General features: G+C 45.2%; 1 protein-coding gene across 1 annotated transcript; it reads right to left on the bottom strand.

The window, feature by feature from the left end:
- Nucleotides 1-1632: 1632 nt before the first annotated feature.
- On the bottom strand, nucleotides 1633-19755 carry LOC123862150 (dehydrogenase/reductase SDR family member 2, mitochondrial-like). The gene is made up of 9 exons (XM_064569692.1): nucleotides 19677-19755; nucleotides 9610-9795; nucleotides 6626-6803; nucleotides 5438-5539; nucleotides 4159-4229; nucleotides 3318-3369; nucleotides 2643-2777; nucleotides 2214-2285; nucleotides 1633-1899 (listed from the first exon to the last, which is right to left on the bottom strand). The coding sequence occupies exons 2-8, from the start codon at nucleotides 9780-9782 to the stop codon at nucleotides 2226-2228; spliced, it is 771 nt and encodes a 256-aa protein (XP_064425762.1). The 5' UTR covers nucleotides 9783-9795; nucleotides 19677-19755; the 3' UTR covers nucleotides 1633-1899; nucleotides 2214-2225.
- Between the last annotated feature and the right edge of the window lie 482 nt (nucleotides 19756-20237).

The following is a 20237-nucleotide window of genomic DNA, read 5'->3' as shown; positions in this document are numbered from 1 at the left end:
ACTGGCATCACTTGGCCTCCCCACCTGCCCCAACCCCCAAAGGTAGAGTGAATATAGGCACTCACAGGGAGAAGCCATCCTTCCTCTCCTCAGACCCCGGGAGGGAAATAGCTGCACAGAACATCTGCTCCAGGCAAGGAGCCCATAGCCCCCGGCAGAGTCCCAAACACAAAATAACATGAAAAGGACCTGTCATGGGTGCAAAAGTGTTTTGAGATCTGTGGAGCCAGATGTGGTAGATCAAGTGCTCTGGCTTAAATCTGCCACAGGAGGTACTGAAGAGACACATGAGAGAATAACTGGCAGCTCAAAGACCCCAACGTGGTGGGAAGAGAAGCCCATCTAGAGCAGAGGTGGGAGCCATCTTGGGTTAGTTGCGAGAGTTATTAAAAAAGGGACGACACCCTTCACTGAGGGGAGGAGGGAGGAAAGGAGAGAACTCACAGACAAATTCATAAGCCAGCAGGAAGGATGAGAAGTTGGAGTTCCCAGATTATTGTTTCTGCCTCCTCTATGAAGGTGGAGGGTGGGGTGGGACAGAAGGGGCCTTGACAAGATTGATGTTATAGGCTAAACTGTGTTCCCTCCTCCAAATTTCTATGGTGAAGTCCTAACCTTTAGCACCTCAGGATGAAGGCATATTTGGAGACAGGGTCTTTAGAAGGTAATTAAGGTTAAATGAGGTCTTTGGGGGTGGGCCCTAACCAATATGACTGGTGTCTTTATAAGGAGAGATCAGGACACAAACACACACTGAGGAAAGACCATGTGAAGACAGAGGGAGTTTGCAGCCATCTGCAAGGCAAGGAGAGGGGCCTCAGAAGAAATCAACCCTGCTGACACCTTGATCTCAGACTTCTAACTTCCAGAACTGGGAGGGGGAGAAATGTCTGTTGTTTCAAAACACATTGAAAAGAAAGGGAGATGCTCCCAAGTGAGACCATGTAGAAAGATTACCAGGTGATATTAAAAGGCAAAATTATATGGGAAGGTGGGGCATCAGAGAAAGAAAATTTGTGTCCAATCCAGAAATGAATGTGTTTCAACTGTTTGCAGAGCTCCTTAAAATGACCTCTAGTAGTTGGATGAACTTCAGTCCAAAACACAAGCATGAGAATCACTGAGCCAGAATGGAAGATGGCAGTGGATTCATTCAATAAATATTTATTGAGCATCTTTTATACACAAAGTGTTCATGACTATGAACACGGCAGACAAGGTGCCTGGTCTTATGAAACCTACATTTGAATGAATAAAGTATATAATAAACAAGGAAACAAGCAAAAATAGTGTCAAAGAGTTAAAAATGCTGTGAAGAAAACAGAGCAGGTAATGTCATAGAAAGTGACTGGGGTGGGAGCAACATTACACAGGGTGGTCAAGAGAAGGCATCTCAGAGAAAGTTCTATTTGGTCTGAGACCTGAAAGATAAAAATAAGCAAACAAACAAAACAAGGGCAGATAGAAAGTATCCTGCCCGATTTCCAATTTCATTGGGAAGGGTAGAAGGAAGGGAGGAGGCGGTAAAGCCTTAAGGGTGATAAGGGAAGGGACTAATCTAGGGATGAGGCTTCCAGGTCAAGAGAACTGCTCATATAGCACTACCAAACAAGGATGAGCCCAGATTGGGAGTTTCCAAACATATTTATTTCCAAACGAGAAATTTCAAACATCTCGCCTTCCTTTTCATTTCCTGTATGATTCTGGATGCTAAGGCTCCCCACCTCCATATTCTCCACCAAGCCTCCAGTTGCACACCAAAGACCATGGCCCCACTCTCTTAACAGTCTGCTTCACAGCTTAGGAGACAAGCCGGCTACCACAATGTTCTCAGCAATGATGTAGCTGGCGTCTAGAGAGCACAGGAAGGACACCATCCTGGCACATTCTTTGGGCTCCCTGAAGGAAAGAGAGCAGAATTGAGGTCACAGCCCCTGCAATGTTAAGCTCTGACTTCAGGTTCTTCTGGTGGCGGGGGGGAGGGGCATGGGGCTCAGTCTTGACCCTTAAAGACCAATACCTCACAGAATTCTAGTCAAATTAGGTTCCGGGGAGGGTCATGGTGGGCTCAGCAGGACCATGCCCACCCTCCAGCCCTTAGCCCCAGGCTGTGCTATTCTCAGACTTCAGTAAGGGGGGAACAGGCAGCAGACTGGAAAATCAGGGCTCTGTCTCTTCTTGAACTTGGACTTTGCTTCAGAGTAGCCACAGACCCCAAACACTACCTACCACTGCACTCCACTGATGTCATTGAAGTCAGGTAGCAAGTATGGCAATGTTTTCTCCTGAGGAGAGATTTCAGAGTCAGTGTTAGGCAGAAGGCCTTTTGGCAGGGGTAGGGCAGGGGTGGTGGGAAGGGCATCATGGCAGATTGATGCCTCTGTGGGAGGATGACCCTGTTCAGGAGAGAGGGGTGGGGCAGAACTTTGCTTTGCTCCCTACCGAGAATAGAGACCCCATTCTGCAGGAAAGTGAGAGGCCGCTGGGGCCAAAGGCTGTGGGGCAGAGCCTCAGAATGATGGGCCTGGACTGAGGTTGTAATCCAAGTATGCAGGTGTCTATGGGCCCCACGAGCTTGGCCAGGGAAGGGACCAGTGGGGACTGTGGGGCAGGGGTTGGGGAGCAAAAACCGTGATCCTCACCACTTGGATAAAGTCAGTCTTGATTATTCCTGGCACCAAACGGTTCACTCGGACGCCTTTTGGTGCCAGCTCCACAGCCAGAGACTTACAGAGACCCAACAGTGCCGTTTTGCTGGTGTTGTAGACACCCAGCTTCTGAAGAGCTGAAGGAAGTAGACAGTGGATTGGAACTGGCAGGAGGAAAAGTCACCTGAACAGCCGGAGCTGTGATTCTGGGTCTCAGACTAAGAAGCTGCACTTGATTTTGGCCCAAACTAAAATCCCTTCTGCCACCTTTCCCCATCTACAATCATTTTCAAGGGGTGAAGTTCTGAGATAGAGGGCCTTGCCCAAGCTTAGAGAAATGCCAGGAAGTCACTGCCATATGTGTCCAAGCTTGGAACGGAGAAAGCCACACTGTGCTTTCCAATATTCAGCCAGGAACCTGGAATGAGGAAATCCCAGGACTCAGAACTTGCTTTACCATAAACTGTGCATACCCTGGACAGACGGCTTAACATCCTTAGCTTTCAGAGATGTTATGGCGAAGTGAGATTATAATCCCAAATCTGCAGCAATCAAGTTCATCTCAACTCCCATGTATAACCAGTTCTCCCACACCCCACAGTAGGACCTCCCATGAAACAAGACTCCGCTGCCCCTCACCCAGCCCTGTCCAGAGGGTTTTACACTCACTGGTATTGGCACACAGGCTACCATAGATGAGACCAGAACCACGGCGCCTGTCCTGTAAGGAGAAAGGTGGATGAGACGAGATGACAGGTGCGTCCAACTAAGAGCCCAGACGAGCCAGGAAATTATCCTTTCACAGTAAGAGGAAACCAGCTCAAGATTCATGATAAGGTGAGAGACTATCTGGAACACTGGCGAGAAGCTGGTGGACACAGTAAGGTCAATGGCGGAGTCAATGTTACCCAGTGACCACAGCCAGGGAGGGATTCCTTGGGCGGGGGCCCAAGGCTGAGAGGCAGCACTTCTGGAGAGCAGAGCCCTAGTAATACTCCTGAGCCATAGACCCCTGTGAGGTCGGTGTGCCGCCAAACTGTCCCAGCCTGAGCTGCTTCTGGGTGGCCCAGGACACAAAGTGACTTGAGGAGGAGCAAGTACCACAGTGCCTCTAACCAGAAAGGAAACCGGTGAGATGGCTCACGGAGGAGGGCTGGAGTCAAGGGACCAGAGCTGGGGCTCCAGGTCCTGCCTTCTGGACCCTTTTTCCCTGGAGCTGCCACTACAGGGGCAAGGTCCCTGCATTCTCTGAGATCCAAAGAACAAGGGCCTGTGACAGGTTTTTTGAGGACCTGGAAGGCAGGTTCTTCCCCCCACCCCCAGCAAATGTTTCTCTTCTTCATAATTGTCACATCCCGTGGGGAAGAGGATAGGTGTGGGAATGGAGAACATTTCCCAAAGAACACACCTCCCACTTCTACCACCACCCTCCACTTCCTGGGCCCCTGCCCAAATGCCTCCTGTAGGGTAGAGGACACCCAAGCATGAAGACCCCAGGGCCCTGCTGCACCCCCTGTTCTCCATGTGGGGCAGCAGCTGGCTCAGCAGCAGGGCCGGGGACTTCACATTCACGTCCAGGATCTGAAATCAGAGCAGACGCAGAGGAGAAGGAAAGATGAAGTCTGTCCAGTGCCCATTCTCACTGGTCACTTGGAGACCTGTGGCCAGAGCAGGACCCAAGGCACTTCCCGTAGCCTCAGAGCTTGGGTCCTGCTCTTTGTGTGCGAGGGACGGGGTCCTTTAGAAGAAGGAATCCAAGGGCCTGTGTTGGATTCTCAAGTTCCTGTCCTGCCCAGGTCACAGGGGAACCAACAAGCTGTGGTTTGGGAGACCCTCCCTCTGCTGGTCCCCATACCGCTTCTCCCCAGTCAACATGGCCCTCCAGAGAGGATGCTGGAGAAAAGAGAAGGGGGGAAATCAAGATGACTTGTTTTTAGTGAGAGCCTTAAGGGAGGTGAGGGTGAGAGAGAGAGGGAATCCACACTGAGCATCAGTCTGTCAGGAAATGTTCACAACCATTTTTTTTTTTTTAATTGGAAAAGCCTGAGTATGACTGAGAAGTGGGAAGGGGGAACTGGGAATTGGGTCCAGAAGGCCAGAGAACGTGAGAACTGAACAGAGAAGGTGGGGCGGGGTCTGCAAGGACAGATGGCAGGAGCTGGTCAGCGGAAGAAGACTCCACAAGGACGGAATGGCTCACCCTGACCACTGACCCATCTCTGCCGACAGGGTCAAGAGAGGGGGTGGGTCAGGACTGTGCCGAGCCTTCTCAGGGGGCCTTCAGGACAGCAGGGGCAACAGGAGCCCTGAGAATGCTTGGTGGGTTCCAGCGGGGACGGCAAGTCTGGATGGGGTCCCTCTTCTCAGCTGTGTCTGAGGACAGGTGAGGTACCCCTGGGACAGCCGGCCAGAAGGGATCAGAGTGGGTGCCCGTGAGTCTAGACTGGGACGGCCTCAGAACCCTTCACCGTGGACAGACCAGAAATCTTTTCTGGCATCTCAGGACTGTGTAGCAGTGGCCAGCACAAGGAGAGTCAAGTCAACAGAAGGGAGGCTGCTGGCACCTGGCATACGCAGGCCATGGTAGTGCCTGTTAGCTTCCTGATGGGTGGTTCGACCCAGGTGAGCTCATCCCCCCACCCATCAGAGTCAGTAGTGACGGGAGTATGAGGGACCTTAGGTACTATGTGTGTGTGTGTGTGCGCGCGCGCATGCGTGCGTTTGTGTGCATGTAAATATGGTGGACAGAGAGCCACGCAGGCTGTGTAAGATCCTACCCCAGTCCTCACCTTGTCCCACACCTGCTCACTGGCCCCCAGAGTGCTGCCCACCAAAGGGTTGACCCCTGCCATGCACACCAGGAAGTTGACGCCCCCACAATGCTCCAGGGCCTGTGGAGGAAATGACAGGATGTGGAGTGAAGGAATGGAGTAAAGGGTTCCCAGAAGCCTCTCTCCTTCCCCAGCCAGACTGATGACCTAGAGTAAAGTAAGCAACCCCTTACTGCCTGAGGCCATCCTGGGGCAGAGTCAGATCTCAGAGATCAGAGGTTGAGTGAAATATTTGTTTCTCACTTCCCTGGAAGCATCTAATTTCTGCCCCACAAGATGCCTAGTTGGTAGCTGGGCCCCCAGTCCAGATCTTCACTCATAGGGGTCGCTGCTTCTACGCTGCCCCTTCTTTCGCCTCTTAGATTTCTAACCAATTCCTCCTCCCTCCTCCCTCCACTCTGGAAACGCTCCTCCTTTTTTGTCGCACATATAAGAACCCATTCACCACAAGCATCTGCCCATTTCACACTCCAGATTTGCCTCACAGCTCACCCCTTCCAAGACTGTCGCATGAACTGGTCTTTTTTTTTTTTTTTTTTTTTTTAAGATTTTATTTATTTGTTTGACAGAGAGAGACAGTGAGAGAGGGAACACAAGCAGGGGGAGTGGGAGAGGGAGAAGCAGGCGGCCCGTGGAGCAGGGAGCCTGATGCAGGGCTCGATCCCAGGACCCTGGGATCAGGACCTGAGCCGAAAGCTGACGCTTATCGACTGAGCCACCCAGGCGCCCCAGCATGAACTGGTCTTAATCCAGACTGCGACTCTAGTGGCCTCCCCAACCCAACACCTAGGGTGCACTAGCGCTGTGCTGCTCGAACTCTAACAGGTACACTCACCTGGGGTCTGGTTAAATGCAATTTTAATTCAGCAGCTCCGGAGAGATCTGAGATTCTGGGTCCCCGGCTAGCTCCCAGGACACGCCCCACTGGGGGTCATCAGACCACCCTTTGATATCGAGCCTCTAGTCTAGACCATGTGAGTTCCTTCCTGCCAGGAGCACCCCTTCTCAGCCACACTGGTTGTCCATTTTTTATCCCTTGAGCAGGACCCTATCCTGGGTCACATGTGTTGTTGGCCTAGATACCAACGCTAGAGACCTCAACCGCCTCCTGCCTGTCCCCATCTGCCTTCCGCCCCTGCCACTCACTGTAGCCACAAGCCGTTCCCAGCCCTCGGCCTTCCCCACGTGGCACATGGTGCCCGCCACGCTCAGCCCCTCCCCCTGCAGCGCGGCCACTGCCCGGTCCACGTTCTGCTGCTTCCGGCTGCTGATGACCACGTGGGCCCCGTCCCGGGCCAGGCGGCGGGCGGTGGTGAAGCCGATCCTGTGGGCAGAGATGGCTGTGGTGGCTTCAGCCCCTCCCCATCCTCCCCCTAGGAGCCTGATCATAAGACACAAATTGAGTTCCACAGTATGGCCCAAGAGCTGCCTCCAAATCCTTCCAAGCAGGGAGGAAGAACTATTGAATCTGACTACATATGGGGCCTTCACCAAGGCTATCCCATTGAAATCTCACTATGTATAACAATCATATTTTATAGGTGAGAAAATTTTCACATTAATTTTGTTAAAGGGAGTTTTTATTTTTTATTTTTTCATTATTTTTTAAATTTTATTTTATTATGTTATGTTAGTCACCATACATTACATCATTAGTTTTTGATGTAATGTTCCATGATTCCTTGTTTGCATATAACACTCAGTGCTGCATTCAATATGGGCCCTCCTTAATACCCATCACCGGGCTAACCCATTCCCCCACCCCCCACCCCCAAAACCCTCAGTTTGTTTCTCAGAGTCCATAGTCTCTCATGGTTCGTCTCCCCCTCTGATTTCCCACCCCTTCATTTTTCCCTTCCTACTATCTTTTTTTTTTTTTTTAACATATAATGTATTATTTGTTTCAGAGGTACAGGTCTGTGATTCAGCAGTCTTACACAATTCACAGCGCTCACCATAGCATATACCTTCCTCAGTGTCCATCACCCAGCCACCCCATCCCTCCCACTCCCCACCACTCGAGCAACCCTCAGTTTGTTTCCTGAGTTTAAGAATTCCTCATATTAGTAAGATCATATGATACTTGTCTTTCTCTGATTGGCTTATTTCCCTTAGCATAATACCGTCTAGTTCCATCCACGTTGTTGCAAATGGCAAGATTTCGGGTTTTTGATGGCTGCATAATATTCCATTGTATATATATACCACATCTTCTTTATCCATTCATCTGTTGATGGACATCTTGGCTCTTTCCATAGTTTGGCTATTGTGGACATTGCTGCTATAAACATTGGGGTGCATGTACCCCTTCGGATCACTACATTTGTATCTTTGGGGTAAATTCCCAGTAGTGTAATTGCTGGGTCATAGGGTAGCTCTATTTTCAAATTTCTGAGGAACCTGTTTTCCAGAGTGGCTACACCAGCTTGCATTCCCACCAACAGTGTAGGAGGGTTCCCCTTTCTCCACATCCTTGCCAACATCTGTCGTTTCCTGACGTGTTAATTTTAGCCATTCTGACGGGTGTGAGGTGGTATCTCATTGAGGTATTGATTTGAATTTCCCTGATGCCGAGCGATGTTGAGCACTTTTTCATGTGTCTGTTGGTCATTTGGATGTCTTCTTTGCAGAATGTCTGTTCATGTCTTCTGCCCATTTCTTGATTGGATTATTTGTTCTTTGGGTGTTGAGTTTGATAAGTTCTTTATAGATTTTGGATACTAGCCCTTTATCTGATATGTCATTTGCAAATATCTTCTCCCATTCTGTTGGTTGTCTTTTGATTTTGTTGACTGTTTCCTTTGCTGTGCAAAAGCCTTTTATCTTGATGAAGTCCCAAAAGTTCATCTTTGCTTTTGTTTCCCTTGCTTTTGGAGATGTGTCTAGGAAGAAGTTGCTGCGGCTGAGGTCAAAGAGGTTGCTGCCTGTGTTCTCCTGAAGGATTTTGATGAATTCCTATCTCACATTTAGGTCTTTCATCCATTTTGAGTCTATTTTTTGTATGTGGTGTAAGGAAATGGTTAAAGCGAGTTTTTAAAACAAATATTTGTAAATGTGCTGGGCACCCAGCCTCAACTGTAGAGAATCTTCAGCTGCCCAGCGTTTTCTCCCTTGGTTCTAGCCAGAGACTTCTGATAGGAATTACTTTCTCTAAGCCCAAGGGCTTTCTTCTGCTCTGCAGAGGAAAAACTTTCATGCTGAAAAAGATGTTCTGTCCCCTCTGCCTCTCCTTGCTTTAAGAGATCTGAAGCTGCTCTGATTGGGGCTGGCTGAGTCCCGATGATGAAAGGGCAGAAGGCATATTTCTCCTGTCTTGTGGAAACTATCTGGACTGCTTGGCATTTTGGATGTATTCATTTGTTATGAAGGCTGGGCACTGGGAGCCCACACAAAGATTTAAAACATCATGGGGGTCTGGGAAGCCTGGAATGATTAAGCAGTTCTAAAATTGAATGGTCCAAATTGGTGATGGTATAGACCATGAAAGGTCAAAAGGAAGATGGTGACCCCGAAGCACTCAACACCAGAAGCCTCCCTTCCTCATGCCTGTGGTAATGACTCATTACAGATCATGGCTCCTTATGGCAGTTAGAGGATGAGTGGAATTGGAGGGACACTGGAAAAAATGTGACGAGAGGAGAGGTTCATCTATAAAAAGTCTCTGAGTTGGTTTTGAGATGTTGCCCTGCCCATTGCCCGAGTGCTGGCAGGCATTCTGCAGCCAGGGAAACCCCCTAGTCTGAGAGGCAAGTAGGTCTTGGGCTTCTCCCTGGTAGACCAGGACCCTAAAAGACCACAGTGATGTGCCTACGAAGGACAGGGAGAAAGGGCTATCCTGATGATAACAAGTTAAATGTCTTTGGGTTACCCAGCAATTACATGGCAGAGACTAGATTCCAACACTACTCTGATTGACTCAGAAGCACCTGGTTTTCTAACTACATCCTTCTTGGAACCCAGAAACCAGATGTTTTAGAAAGAGTTGTTGAGATTTGGAGTTAGTTGTAAATGCTGGAGCTGTGGGGGTGTCAGGCAGGGATGTGTGAGAAAGGCATTGACTGCCAACCCTGCTCTGGGATGGGGACACTAACATCTTGTGATATGCCAGTGAAGGATTCCCATTCGCTTACCCCTTTGTGGACCCAGTGATCACAGCCACTTTCTCAGCCAGGGCACAGCTCCTGTCTGCCCTATTGCTGCTCATTCTTGCTGAGAGGGGCACCAAGGAGCGATGAAGACCCTTAAAGGCCAATGATGCAGCTCTGAGCATGGCAGTCATTGACTTCCCTCTGTCTGGACCCATGCTGAGGAAGAACCTGGGAAGACAATCACTCCAAGAAATACAATAGGATCTGTGTCTCCGTGCATCCTTCAAACTTCCCAGGGAAGTACAGAGCTGCTCGTGCCTTTCTATGACCTGTCCCCTGAAAGCCTTCCTCATCGTAGTGAACCACACCACCGCAGCAGATGTGGGCAGCCATGGTGCTGGGCTGCTTGTAGATGCCTGAGTGATTCTTGCCTGACACCTCCACACCCCCAAACAAGGAATATCACTCTACTCTTCTTAGACTCACCTTTGTACATCCCTTCACACATCCATTCTTCCACAAAGATGCTGCTTTGAACTTTTTCTTTACTTTCCCCAGCCTGCTGCAACCACCTGGCCCAAGTTCTTGTCATCTCCCCGATCTGCCACAACCTCCTCTCCTCTTCTCTTGGCTCCCCACTGAAACCACAGCCTTAGCTCCTGCATCAGAGATACCAAACTTGTTAGCATTTGACAGGCAAGTTGCTTCTCCTCATCACAAATGACTCTCATCCAACTGTAGATAAAAGTCCAACCACTCTCTTCTGGTTCCCAAACTTTTGTGGGGTCTCTACCCTCACCCCTCCTTCATACTATTCTGGTCCACCTGCCCAAAGATCCCATGGCACCTCTGCCATTGCAGCTGCATCAGCAACACCACATTTCTGCAACAACTTTCTCTCAACCCACATCTTTCACCTCCTTCTGGGGAGATCAAGGAATAATTGTCTCAGGTTGGCCCTGGAGATGGCCCTGGGAAACAATGTTAGGAGAGTGGAAGGAGAGAAATAGAAGGGAAGATTGTCCATAAGAGGTACATTATCAAATACATTACCTCTATGGGGATCTGAAGGTCAATCCTGCTGAAGAACTCTGAGCAATAGTTTTGAGTTTCAGAGTTATCCCACCCAAAAGGCAAGGGCACTGGGGACTTAGGGTGACTAGCCATTTCAGTTTTCCGGGAATGCAGGTTTTAGCACTGGAAGACCCATATTCCATGAAACTGCTCATGTCCCAAGCAAACCAGGATATTCGGTTCATCTCATGAGAGTATATTTTCAACTCCTGTCAGTCGTTTGTTGAGGACTGCTCCAGAGCAGCATTAATTCTGTAGCATTTTCAACCTGCTCCACCTGTGCTCAGAAACATTCAGGAAAAGTCAAAGCTGCTTGCTGTTGGACATTGGGCTTCCATGGACAGAAATGTGAGTGCCCGGGGGACATAAGCAGGACACCAACAGAGTCTGTTACATATGTCACATTTATTGACCATTATGTCCTAAGCATAGTGCTATGCACTCTACGTGATCTTTTTTTTTTTTTAAAGATTTTATTTATTTGACAGAGAGAGACACAGCGAGAGAGGGAACACAAGCAGGGGGAGTGGCAGAGGGAGAAGCAGGCTTCCCGCGGAGCAGGGAGCCCGATGTGGGGCTCGATCCCAGGACCCTGGGATCATGACCCGAGCCGAAGGCAGCCGCTTAACTGACTGAGCCACCCAGGAGCCCCTCTACGTGATCTTTTTAAAAATATAATAGTCATGATAGCATTTTGAGTTCATGGCAGTTACTATCCACATATTGCAGAACTGTAAACTGAAACAAAGAGATAAATTGTTCAATCTGTCACCAGAAAGAGAAAAGCTCAGGTTCAAAACCAAGTCTACTGAATATAGTTTGCAATTTTAATATCTAAATTCTACTGCCTTCTCTGACTTCCTCAGGGAGGGGCTACTTGTTCTGAGCCCACAGAACTTATATATTTGTCTTGGCTACCCTTAAACTTTAAAAATAAACATATACTTACCATATGACCAACAATTGTACTCCTGGGCATTTATCCCAGAGAAATGAAAACATATGTCCACACAACATCATGCACATGAACATTTATAGAAGCTTTATTTGTATTAGCTAAGCTGGAAATGACTCAAAAGTCCTTCAATGAATGGTTGAGCCAAGTGTGGTACATCTACCCAGTGGTATAAAATAAAATATATTTGATTTCCATCCTTGGTTCCTGGCACAGAGCTCCTAAAACCCTTGAGATTTTTTGAGTAACAGGGGTATCTTTTGTTATTCAGAAGGAACCCCTTTCCAATCACAAACTGAGTTCATGCTAGTAAGGTGACTTGAGGTGGAGGTCCTAGATAGCCTCAGGATGGGGTTGGTCACCAGAAAGACCAAGTGATGAGGAAGTTGGAACCAACAGCTCCACCCACCCACCTCAGGAAGAGAGAGAGGGGCTGGAGGAGGAGCTCTATAAAAACTCTTGTATAATGAGGTTCAGAAAGCTTCTGGAAAAAGGTATTGAAACTAAACACACACACACACACACACTCACTCACCTATACTTTGCTCTATACATTAATTCCACATGACTGTTCCTAAGTTGTATCCTTTATAATAAACCGGTAAATGTAGGTAAACAAAATGTTTTCCTGAGCTCTGCAGGTCATACCAGCAAATCATCAAACCTAAGAAGGAGGTTGTGGGGATTCCCAATTTGTAGCTGGTTGGTCAGAAGCATGGGTGACTTGGGACTTGTAATTGGTGTCTGGACTGGGAGGCAGTCAAGTGGGACCGGACCCTTAAACCTCTGGCATCTGACGCTAACTAGTTAATGTCACAATTGAATTACATTATTGGGCACCCAGCTGGTGTTGAAGACTTGGTTGGTGTAAGAAAACACTCTAGAGCAATAAAAAGAAACAAACTACTGATATGCGCAACAATTTGGATGGAGCTCAAGGAAATTATGTTGCGTGAAAAAGGCAATTCCATTAATGATTCCACTAATATAGCATTCTCAAAAGGACAACATTATACATATGGAGAAGAGATTTGTGGTTGCCAGGGGTTAGAGATGGGGTTGGGGGAGGCAGAGGGGTGTGGCTCTAAAGAGGTAGCATGAGGGATATTTGTGGTGATGGAACAATTCTGTATCTCAGTTGTGGTGGTGTCTTCACAAATCTGCATGTGATAACAGTGTAGCATCACCCACACAAAAGATTGCATATGAAACTGGTGAAATCTGAGTAAGATCTGTGGATTGTATCTATCAGTTTCCTGGTTTGAATACTGTACTATCATTCAGAAGATGGGTAGGAAGTAGGAAATTGTGGATAAAGGGTACACAGGACCTCAACTTCCTCTGAACTTAAAACTGTTTCAACCTAAAAGCTTTTAAAGAGCTTCACTTGGCTCTGACTTGTAGAAAACTACTGAACTAAGCTCTATAGGAGAATAAAATACAAATTCATTAATTGGGGCTATTTTTATATTTCTAGAATCACTTTAAAGCAATTATTTATTAAAGCAGACATCTACTCTGTAATATGTACTCCTGCCTCTTAATAAGGGAGGTACATCTTTCATCATTAGTCTTTACAATTGGACAGAGTGGGGCAATAAGGCACAAGCTTGGCTGTTGAGACCGAGCACAGCACAAACAAGTATCTGGTCTCTGGGAGATGAAGTGAGACAGAGTGAGTATCCAGGGCAGAAGAGGTGAAGAAGCACCTGTGAAAGGAGTGGGATGGAGCTTGAAGCTACTAGTCCCCTCATCTTGGTAGCTAGGGCTGAGAATGCTCCAGGCACAGAGTCTAGTCAGAGTGGGCCTGAGGTGGGATAGAGAGGCAGCCAGCAGCAACAGAGCCGAGCGCCTGAGTAAGGTGGGACGCTGAGGTAAGGCCATGGGATTTGGGGCTTTCTCTGATGGACAAAAAAAAAAAAGCTCATGGAGGTTTTTAGAAATTGATAGTTTTTATATAAATGATGATCACACTCAAGGAGGCATAAATTCCATTTGAGGCCCTACAGGCTGAAATAGCTAATACTTGTTTCTTTAGTGTTTATTTTTTGGTCTTATTCCTATTCCATTTTCTGAGTGGTCTATCTGGGTCTTTCTACCACTATTAAGCCCCCACACAAGTAGAGAAGTAATATAGATAGCTAACCTAACCCTTCTTAGGGAACAACATCATAGGTCTCTGAGACTAGATAAGTTCACATCTGTATTCAACATAAAAGCTTGAAACAACCAGGCACTTTCTACTTAAATCTCTGGATTTCAAAACAAGTTCAATCTTGATCTCAAGGAATGTTATGGATTGAATTGTGTTTACCCCCCCAACCCCCACATTCATATATTGAGGCCCTAACCTCCATTACCTCGGAGTGTGGCTTGGGAGTGGAGATGGGGCCTTTAATGGGGTGATTAAGTTAAAATGAGGCCACTAGGGTAGAACTTAATCCAGTCTGACCACTGTCCTTATAAGAAGAGGACATTTGGATACACAAAAGAGACACCTGGGATGTGTGCACACAAAGAAAAGTTCATGTGAGGACACAGTGAGAAAGCAGACATCTGCAAGCCAAAGAGAGAGGCCTCAGGAGAAACCAAATCTGCCAACACCTTGATCTTGGATTTCCAGGCTCCAAAATTGTGAGAAATAAATTTCTGTTGTTTAAGACCCCATCTATGGCATTTCTGTTATGGCTACCCTAGTGGGCTAATACAAGAAGAAACCTCAGTAATATTCCTTAACACCTTATATTATTACCCATTAATCTTCCTTAACCTCCCTTTTAACAAAAAAAAAATACACTACAGATTTCCTTTTTTTTTGATTTTTATTTATTTATTGAGAGAGAGAGAATGATAAAGAGAGAGCATGAGAGGGAGGAGGGTCAAAGGGAGAAGCAGACTCCTTGCTGAGCAGGGAACCCAATGCAGGACCTGATCCTGAGACTCCAGGATCATGACCTGAGCCGAAGGCAGTCGCTTAACCAACTGAGCCACCAGGCGCCCACACTACAGGTTTCTGACAGGCAAAAAGAATCTCAGGAGATAGAGAATAGAAAGGCAGGGCACCTGGGTGGCTCAGCTGGTTGAGCATATGACTCTTGATCTCAGCTCAGGTCTTGATCTCAGGGTCATGAGTTCGGGCCCCATGTTGGAGCCTACTTAAAAAAAAGAAGGAGGAGAAGGAGGAGGAAGGAGAGGAGGAGGAGGAGAAGAAGAAGAAGAAGAAGAAGAAGAAGAAGAAGAAGAAGAAGAAGAAGAAGAAGAAGAAGAAGAAGAAGGAGAAGAAGAAGAAGAAGGAGGAGGAGGAGGAGGAGGAGGAGGAAGAGGAGGAGGAAGGAGGAGAAGAAGAAAGAGAAGAAGAAGAGGAAGAAGAAGGAAGAGGAGGAGGAGAAAGGCAACTGTGAGCCTCAGACTCATGAATTTGAAGAGATCAAAGGTATCTCTGGTGATATAAGTGAGATGGGCTAGGCTTCCACAGGTTGGAATGGGGTCAGAAAGCCAAAGTCATATGGCAGGAAGCTGTAAAAAACAATCATATCCATGTTTTCATACTCCATGCTTGATCTTCTGACACTAATCATGGAACAAAATATATGTCCCTATTTTTGGTCCAGAAAATGTGGTCACTATTGCTGTACCTCCTCCTCCGAAAGAGAATGGTGTGACCAGGAGCAGCTGGCCTGCATCCACAGTCATTCATGTGATATAATACTTTACATTCCCACTTTTGGACTATGCCTAGTACGGGTTGATTTACCATATTTGTTTTCAAAGACATAGAATCCAAAAGAACCATGATAACATATAGAGACTTGTATGTTCTATGCATGCTATGTATTTTACATATTCATAAATACACAAAGCACACAAATATGTGTTATATATGATACATCTTTGTGTGTTGTATGTTAGTAGATCTGGAATGATGCAACTGGAATTTGCTGGGATTCTGCAAAAATCTTGACATCCACCTAAAACATGTGAAAATAGATTTATGAACAGGGACCTTTATTGTCTTATTTGTAACAGGTGAAAAAATAGATAAAATTTAAATGCTGAATGTGGTATGTTACTTGACGGGATATATGCAGCCATTAAAAAATGGTGTTTATAAGTAGTTTGTAATAATATGGTAATGCTTCAGTTAAAATGCTAGCTGAGAATCATGACACAAACTTTTATGTACAGAACGACTGAAATTATATTAACATAAACGTCTACATAGAAAAATGCTTGAAAGTAAATAAGCTGTATGGAATAAAAGTGCCAGATTAAATATGTACTTCAGCCTTCCCCTTCACCACAAATCACTAGATGAAAAGATATTTTTAATAAAGAAAGAAAGAAAACAAATCCAAAGCAATAAGGTTAAAAAGCAATCTTTATAAAAATTATGAGGAATTCTTAAAAGATAGGTAGGGTCACCTTGCAAGTGAAAATCACAGTCCAACTTGCCTTCAGGGGAGGACAGTAGTAAAAAGCAGGAGCAGCTGCAGGTGTTCCAAGCTCAGAGACAACAGCAGAAAGAGTAGGAGGGGCTTGGGCAATTGTCAGGACAGAGGTACTTGCATTTGGAGGAGTCAGGCCATTAGATCTCTTCTCCGAATCATTGCCATTTTGCCAAGCACTTCTTGAGGAAAAGCATCAATGCTGAGAAGGTAATCATAAGAAGGCCAGAAGCAATTTGGATTAATCCAATAAAAGGAATGAAAGAAGAAAAAAAAAAAGCATTGTGAACAGCACAAAACAAGATTTTAAGAATAAGTCCAAATGTATGTGAATGTTCACAAAAAAATGAGCACGGGTTAAATTCATCTATTAAAAGATGGAGTTTCTCAAATTAAATCTTTTTAAAGCCCAGCTAACTACAGTTCACAAGAGACAAAGCTAGAACAAAATGGCATAGGAAGATTGACAATAAAGGAATAGATGAAGGGGACCCGGGTGGCTCAGTCAGTTGGGTGTCCGATTCTTGGTTTTGGCTCAGACCATGATCTCAGGGTCATGAGATCCAGCCCACATGGGGTCCTGTGCTCAGTGGGGAGTCTGCTTGAAATTCTCTCTCTCTGCCCTTCCCCCTACTCACACATGCTCTGTCTCTAAAGTAAATAAATAAATCTTTTTAAAAAAAGGAATAGATGATATAGCAGGCAAATATTAAAAGGCAAACAAATATGACAATAGTATAATTAGACAAAATATAATTTGAGACAAAAGCCTTAAGATGGCAAAGATTAATAATTGATATTAATAAAATATATAGGAAACAAAATTATAATTATAAAATAATTATAAAATTATAATTGTCATTAACCTTTATGTACTTAACATGTAAGCTTAAAATTGGCAAATCCACAGTTAGTGGGTAACTGTAACACATATCTTTCTGAAATCACACTTCAATAGACAAGATGTAAGTAAGAAAATATACAGAATTTTAAATAATAATTAACAAGAAAATCTCAATAAATTCTGAAGAGCAGAAATCATGTGGGTCACCCATATCCATTCACTTACATGCAATAAATACAGAAATTAACATAAAAGTATAGACCACCCCCAAAATATCATATGCAGAGAAATTTTAAGTTTCCTTATAAAATAAGGAAAGAAGAAGAAAAAAATCAAAGCAGAAAACCACTATTTAGAAATGAACAACAATGCGAGCACTTTGCAGAACAAAACCCTATCAAATATGGTCAAAGCATGAGCTGGAGGACAAAGTGTAATTTTTAAGAAAGGAAACAGTTGAAAATAATGGCATGAGATTTCAACCCAAGGAGTTGGTAGAAGAAAAACACCAATAAACCCAAAGTGGAAAGAATAAAAGATATATAAATACAAGCAAAAAGAAATAAATAAACAAATAAATAAAAGCAGACATTATGAAACTAAAAACAAAGAACATCAACAAGTGAATGGAAAAGAAATACACTAAATTCTAAAGGGGGTTTTCCTTTGGTGGTGGGACTGTGATTTTTTTCCCTTGAATTTTTACTCTTATTTACTTCCCAAATTTTCTATAAAAAGTAACATTGCTTTGATATTTAAAAGTCTACTATTTTAAACTGCCCAGTTCCTTCTTGGAGAAATGGCTGCTTCTAGGGCTGGAGCAGGAAAAATACAAGAGGATCCTGGGACATCATGTAGTGCCAGAAAGTAAACAATTGCAAAAAAAATAAATAAATAGAATAAAATAATAATAATAAAAGCAAACAAACAAACAAATAAAAGGAAAGAAAAAAACGAAAGGATATGGAAGGGTGTCAAAGAACAAAGGAGCCAAATTGAAATAGCTGGAACAAATGAGCAACAAAATAAATAATGTAGTTTTGAATTTTAATCTAACATATAAAATAAATATACGTGTCCAGAAAAAATGACTAAATAAATAAATGATGTAGAAGAAATAAGCCTTCTTCCTAGAAGAATTCCAAATAATATTTCATTTGCGCGAGCTAGAGAGGAATCCCTCCTCCCCCACCCTGAAGGTAGACTGGACTTGGAGTCTTGCTTCCAAAGAATCGAGTGTAGAAAAGGAACAATAGTAACTTCACAGTGGAGAAACCCAGCAGACACTGCCCTAACCAAGTGATCAAGGTTCACATTGCCATATAAATCATGCACTGTCATGGATGCCCTGATATGATGGGATATGAAGAGTACTTCACCTCCAGGGTATTCTTCTCCCAAGTCCAGCATCCCTGCTCGGTCGTGAGAAAAACATCAGACCAACCCAAACTGAGGTACATTCTACAATGTCTTGACCAATACTCTTCAAAACTGTTAAGGTCATGAAAAACAAGACTGAGTAAATGTCCGGGATAGGAAGGGAGTAAGGAGACATGAGGATTAAATACAATATGGCATCCTGGATTGGATCTGGGCACAATGAAGGGACATTAGTGGAAAAATTGGAGAGCTATGAGTAAAGCAGGTAGGTTAGTGTGATATTGTAACAGTGTTTATTTCTTAGTTTGGGTGAATGTGCCACTGTTTTACATAAAATGTTAACATTAGAGGAAAACAAATGAAAAATGTACAGGAACAAAACAGGGTTTTGTTCTTCTGCAAAGTGCTCGCATTGTTGTTCATTTCTAAATAGTGATTTTTGGCTTTGATTTCCTCCACAGGAACTCTGTGTACTAGCTTTGCAACTTTTTGGTAAATCTAAAATTATTCCAAAGTAAAAAGTTAATTAAAAATATTTTTTACCAACTATACATACCTTAGAGGATTTTGAGAATCCTCTAAGAATTTGGCAATGATTATTAAAGCTGTGAATAGTAAAAATCTGCTACTAAAATTTTGCAGCTGGGCACCTGGGTGGCTCAGTCGTTAAGCATCTGCCTTCGGCTCGGGTCATGATCCCAGGGTCCTGGGATCGAGTCCCACATCGGGCTCCCTGCTTGGCGGGGAGCCTCTTCTCCCTCTCCCACTCCCTCTGCTTGTGTTCCCTCTCTCGCTGTGTCTCTCTCTGTCAGGTGAATAAATAAAATCTTTTTAAAAAAAATTGCAACTTTAAATTAGCTGTACATTTAGAGATTTTAGGTAACTTGTATGAAAATCGGACTATTCTGAAATTATCTGAAATAATATGCTCTGATTACACTGTGGAAACCTCTAGACACACTTGAAAGGCGCCGGGATTCACAGAAGGGCTCAGATGGAGCCCTCACCTCCCTCCCACGCCTAGCCCTGCCAGAGCCCCCCTGGCATGCTCTTTGAGGATAGGGACAGTTGGCCCCAGGGTGCCTCTCGCATGGCTGATAACTTACTACCACAGCAGGGAGTAGGGATTTGAGCTGATATCTCTGGTACATAGAAATAAGGAGGTTAGCACTTCCTCTGTTAAGGACTTGAGTCCCATCCTTAAGACCCTCCCTGTCCATACTTTGGCCCTGCTGGTGGTGACCAGTGCCTACCACCACACCTCCCAACCTGGCCAATCTTAAACCTTGCAGAGCAGGGATGGTGCTGAGAAGAGGCTCTGGCCTCTAGTCCTTCTAGAGGACTCTGGCCTCTCCAATCTCTACAGCCCTTTGTCCCCAGGGCTATCAGTGGAAGAAATAGACAAGCCTACCTGGGGCCAATGAACTCAAGTGCTTTCCTCTGATCCTTGAACAGAAACCTGAGGCTGTAGGAATCATGAAGCTCTGCTGATCACCCTGAGTATTCTGCTATATAAGAGCTTCATCCCATTTCTTCTTGTCTTTTAGGACACTCCCCTTAAGCACACCCTGTTCCCTGACCACCACACTCCCTAGCCCTTTTTTGAGTCATGAAAACATTTAAGCAAAATGTGATCTCCTTAGTATCACCTGTAATATCCCTGAATAACCCCTCCTAAGGCAAGATCCTGCCTCCCCAGCTAGATTCCCAGTAGCAAAAGTTCCTGGAGGAAGAGAGGGGTTCACCTTCCCAGGAGACTGCAGACAGAGGGGCATGGGGTAATGATTGCAGTAAGAGGAGAGGACCCAGGAAAGGGAGCGCACAGTACATGGGCTGTGCGTGTGTGCACGTGCGAGCCTGACAGGAAGCCATAAATATCTATTTGTTAAATTAATATTTATATATTACACAGGAAAAGGAGAGGCAGGTTTCCAAATGCCCTATGGCCTAGAGAGAGCCTGGGCGGGGCGGG

The sequence above is a fragment of the Mirounga angustirostris genome, unplaced genomic scaffold (genome assembly GCF_029215605.1).
Source record: "Mirounga angustirostris isolate CCGP_5_RB_7025 unplaced genomic scaffold, mMirAng1.0.hap1 SCAF_9, whole genome shotgun sequence".
Classification (NCBI taxonomy): Eukaryota; Metazoa; Chordata; class Mammalia; order Carnivora; family Phocidae; genus Mirounga; species Mirounga angustirostris.
The sequence above is the reverse complement of the archived record's forward strand: the minus strand, read 5'-3'. Positions and strand labels throughout refer to the sequence as shown.

What these genes read in the sequence shown, in the direction of transcription:
- LOC123862150 (XM_064569692.1), bottom strand. Translation starts at nt 9,782, where the DNA reads ATGGGTCCAGACAGAGGGAAGTCAATGACTGCCATGCTCAGAGCTGCA. An exon ending in GGGAACGGCTTGTGGCTACA is followed by an intron (nt 5,540 to 6,625) that starts GTGAGTGGCAGG and finishes TTTCCTCCACAG; the next exon opens with GCCCTGGAGCATTGTGGGGG. An exon ending in CCCCACATGGAGAACAGGGG is followed by an intron (nt 3,370 to 4,158) that starts GTGCAGCAGGGC and finishes TTCTCCTTACAG; the next exon opens with GACAGGCGCCGTGGTTCTGG.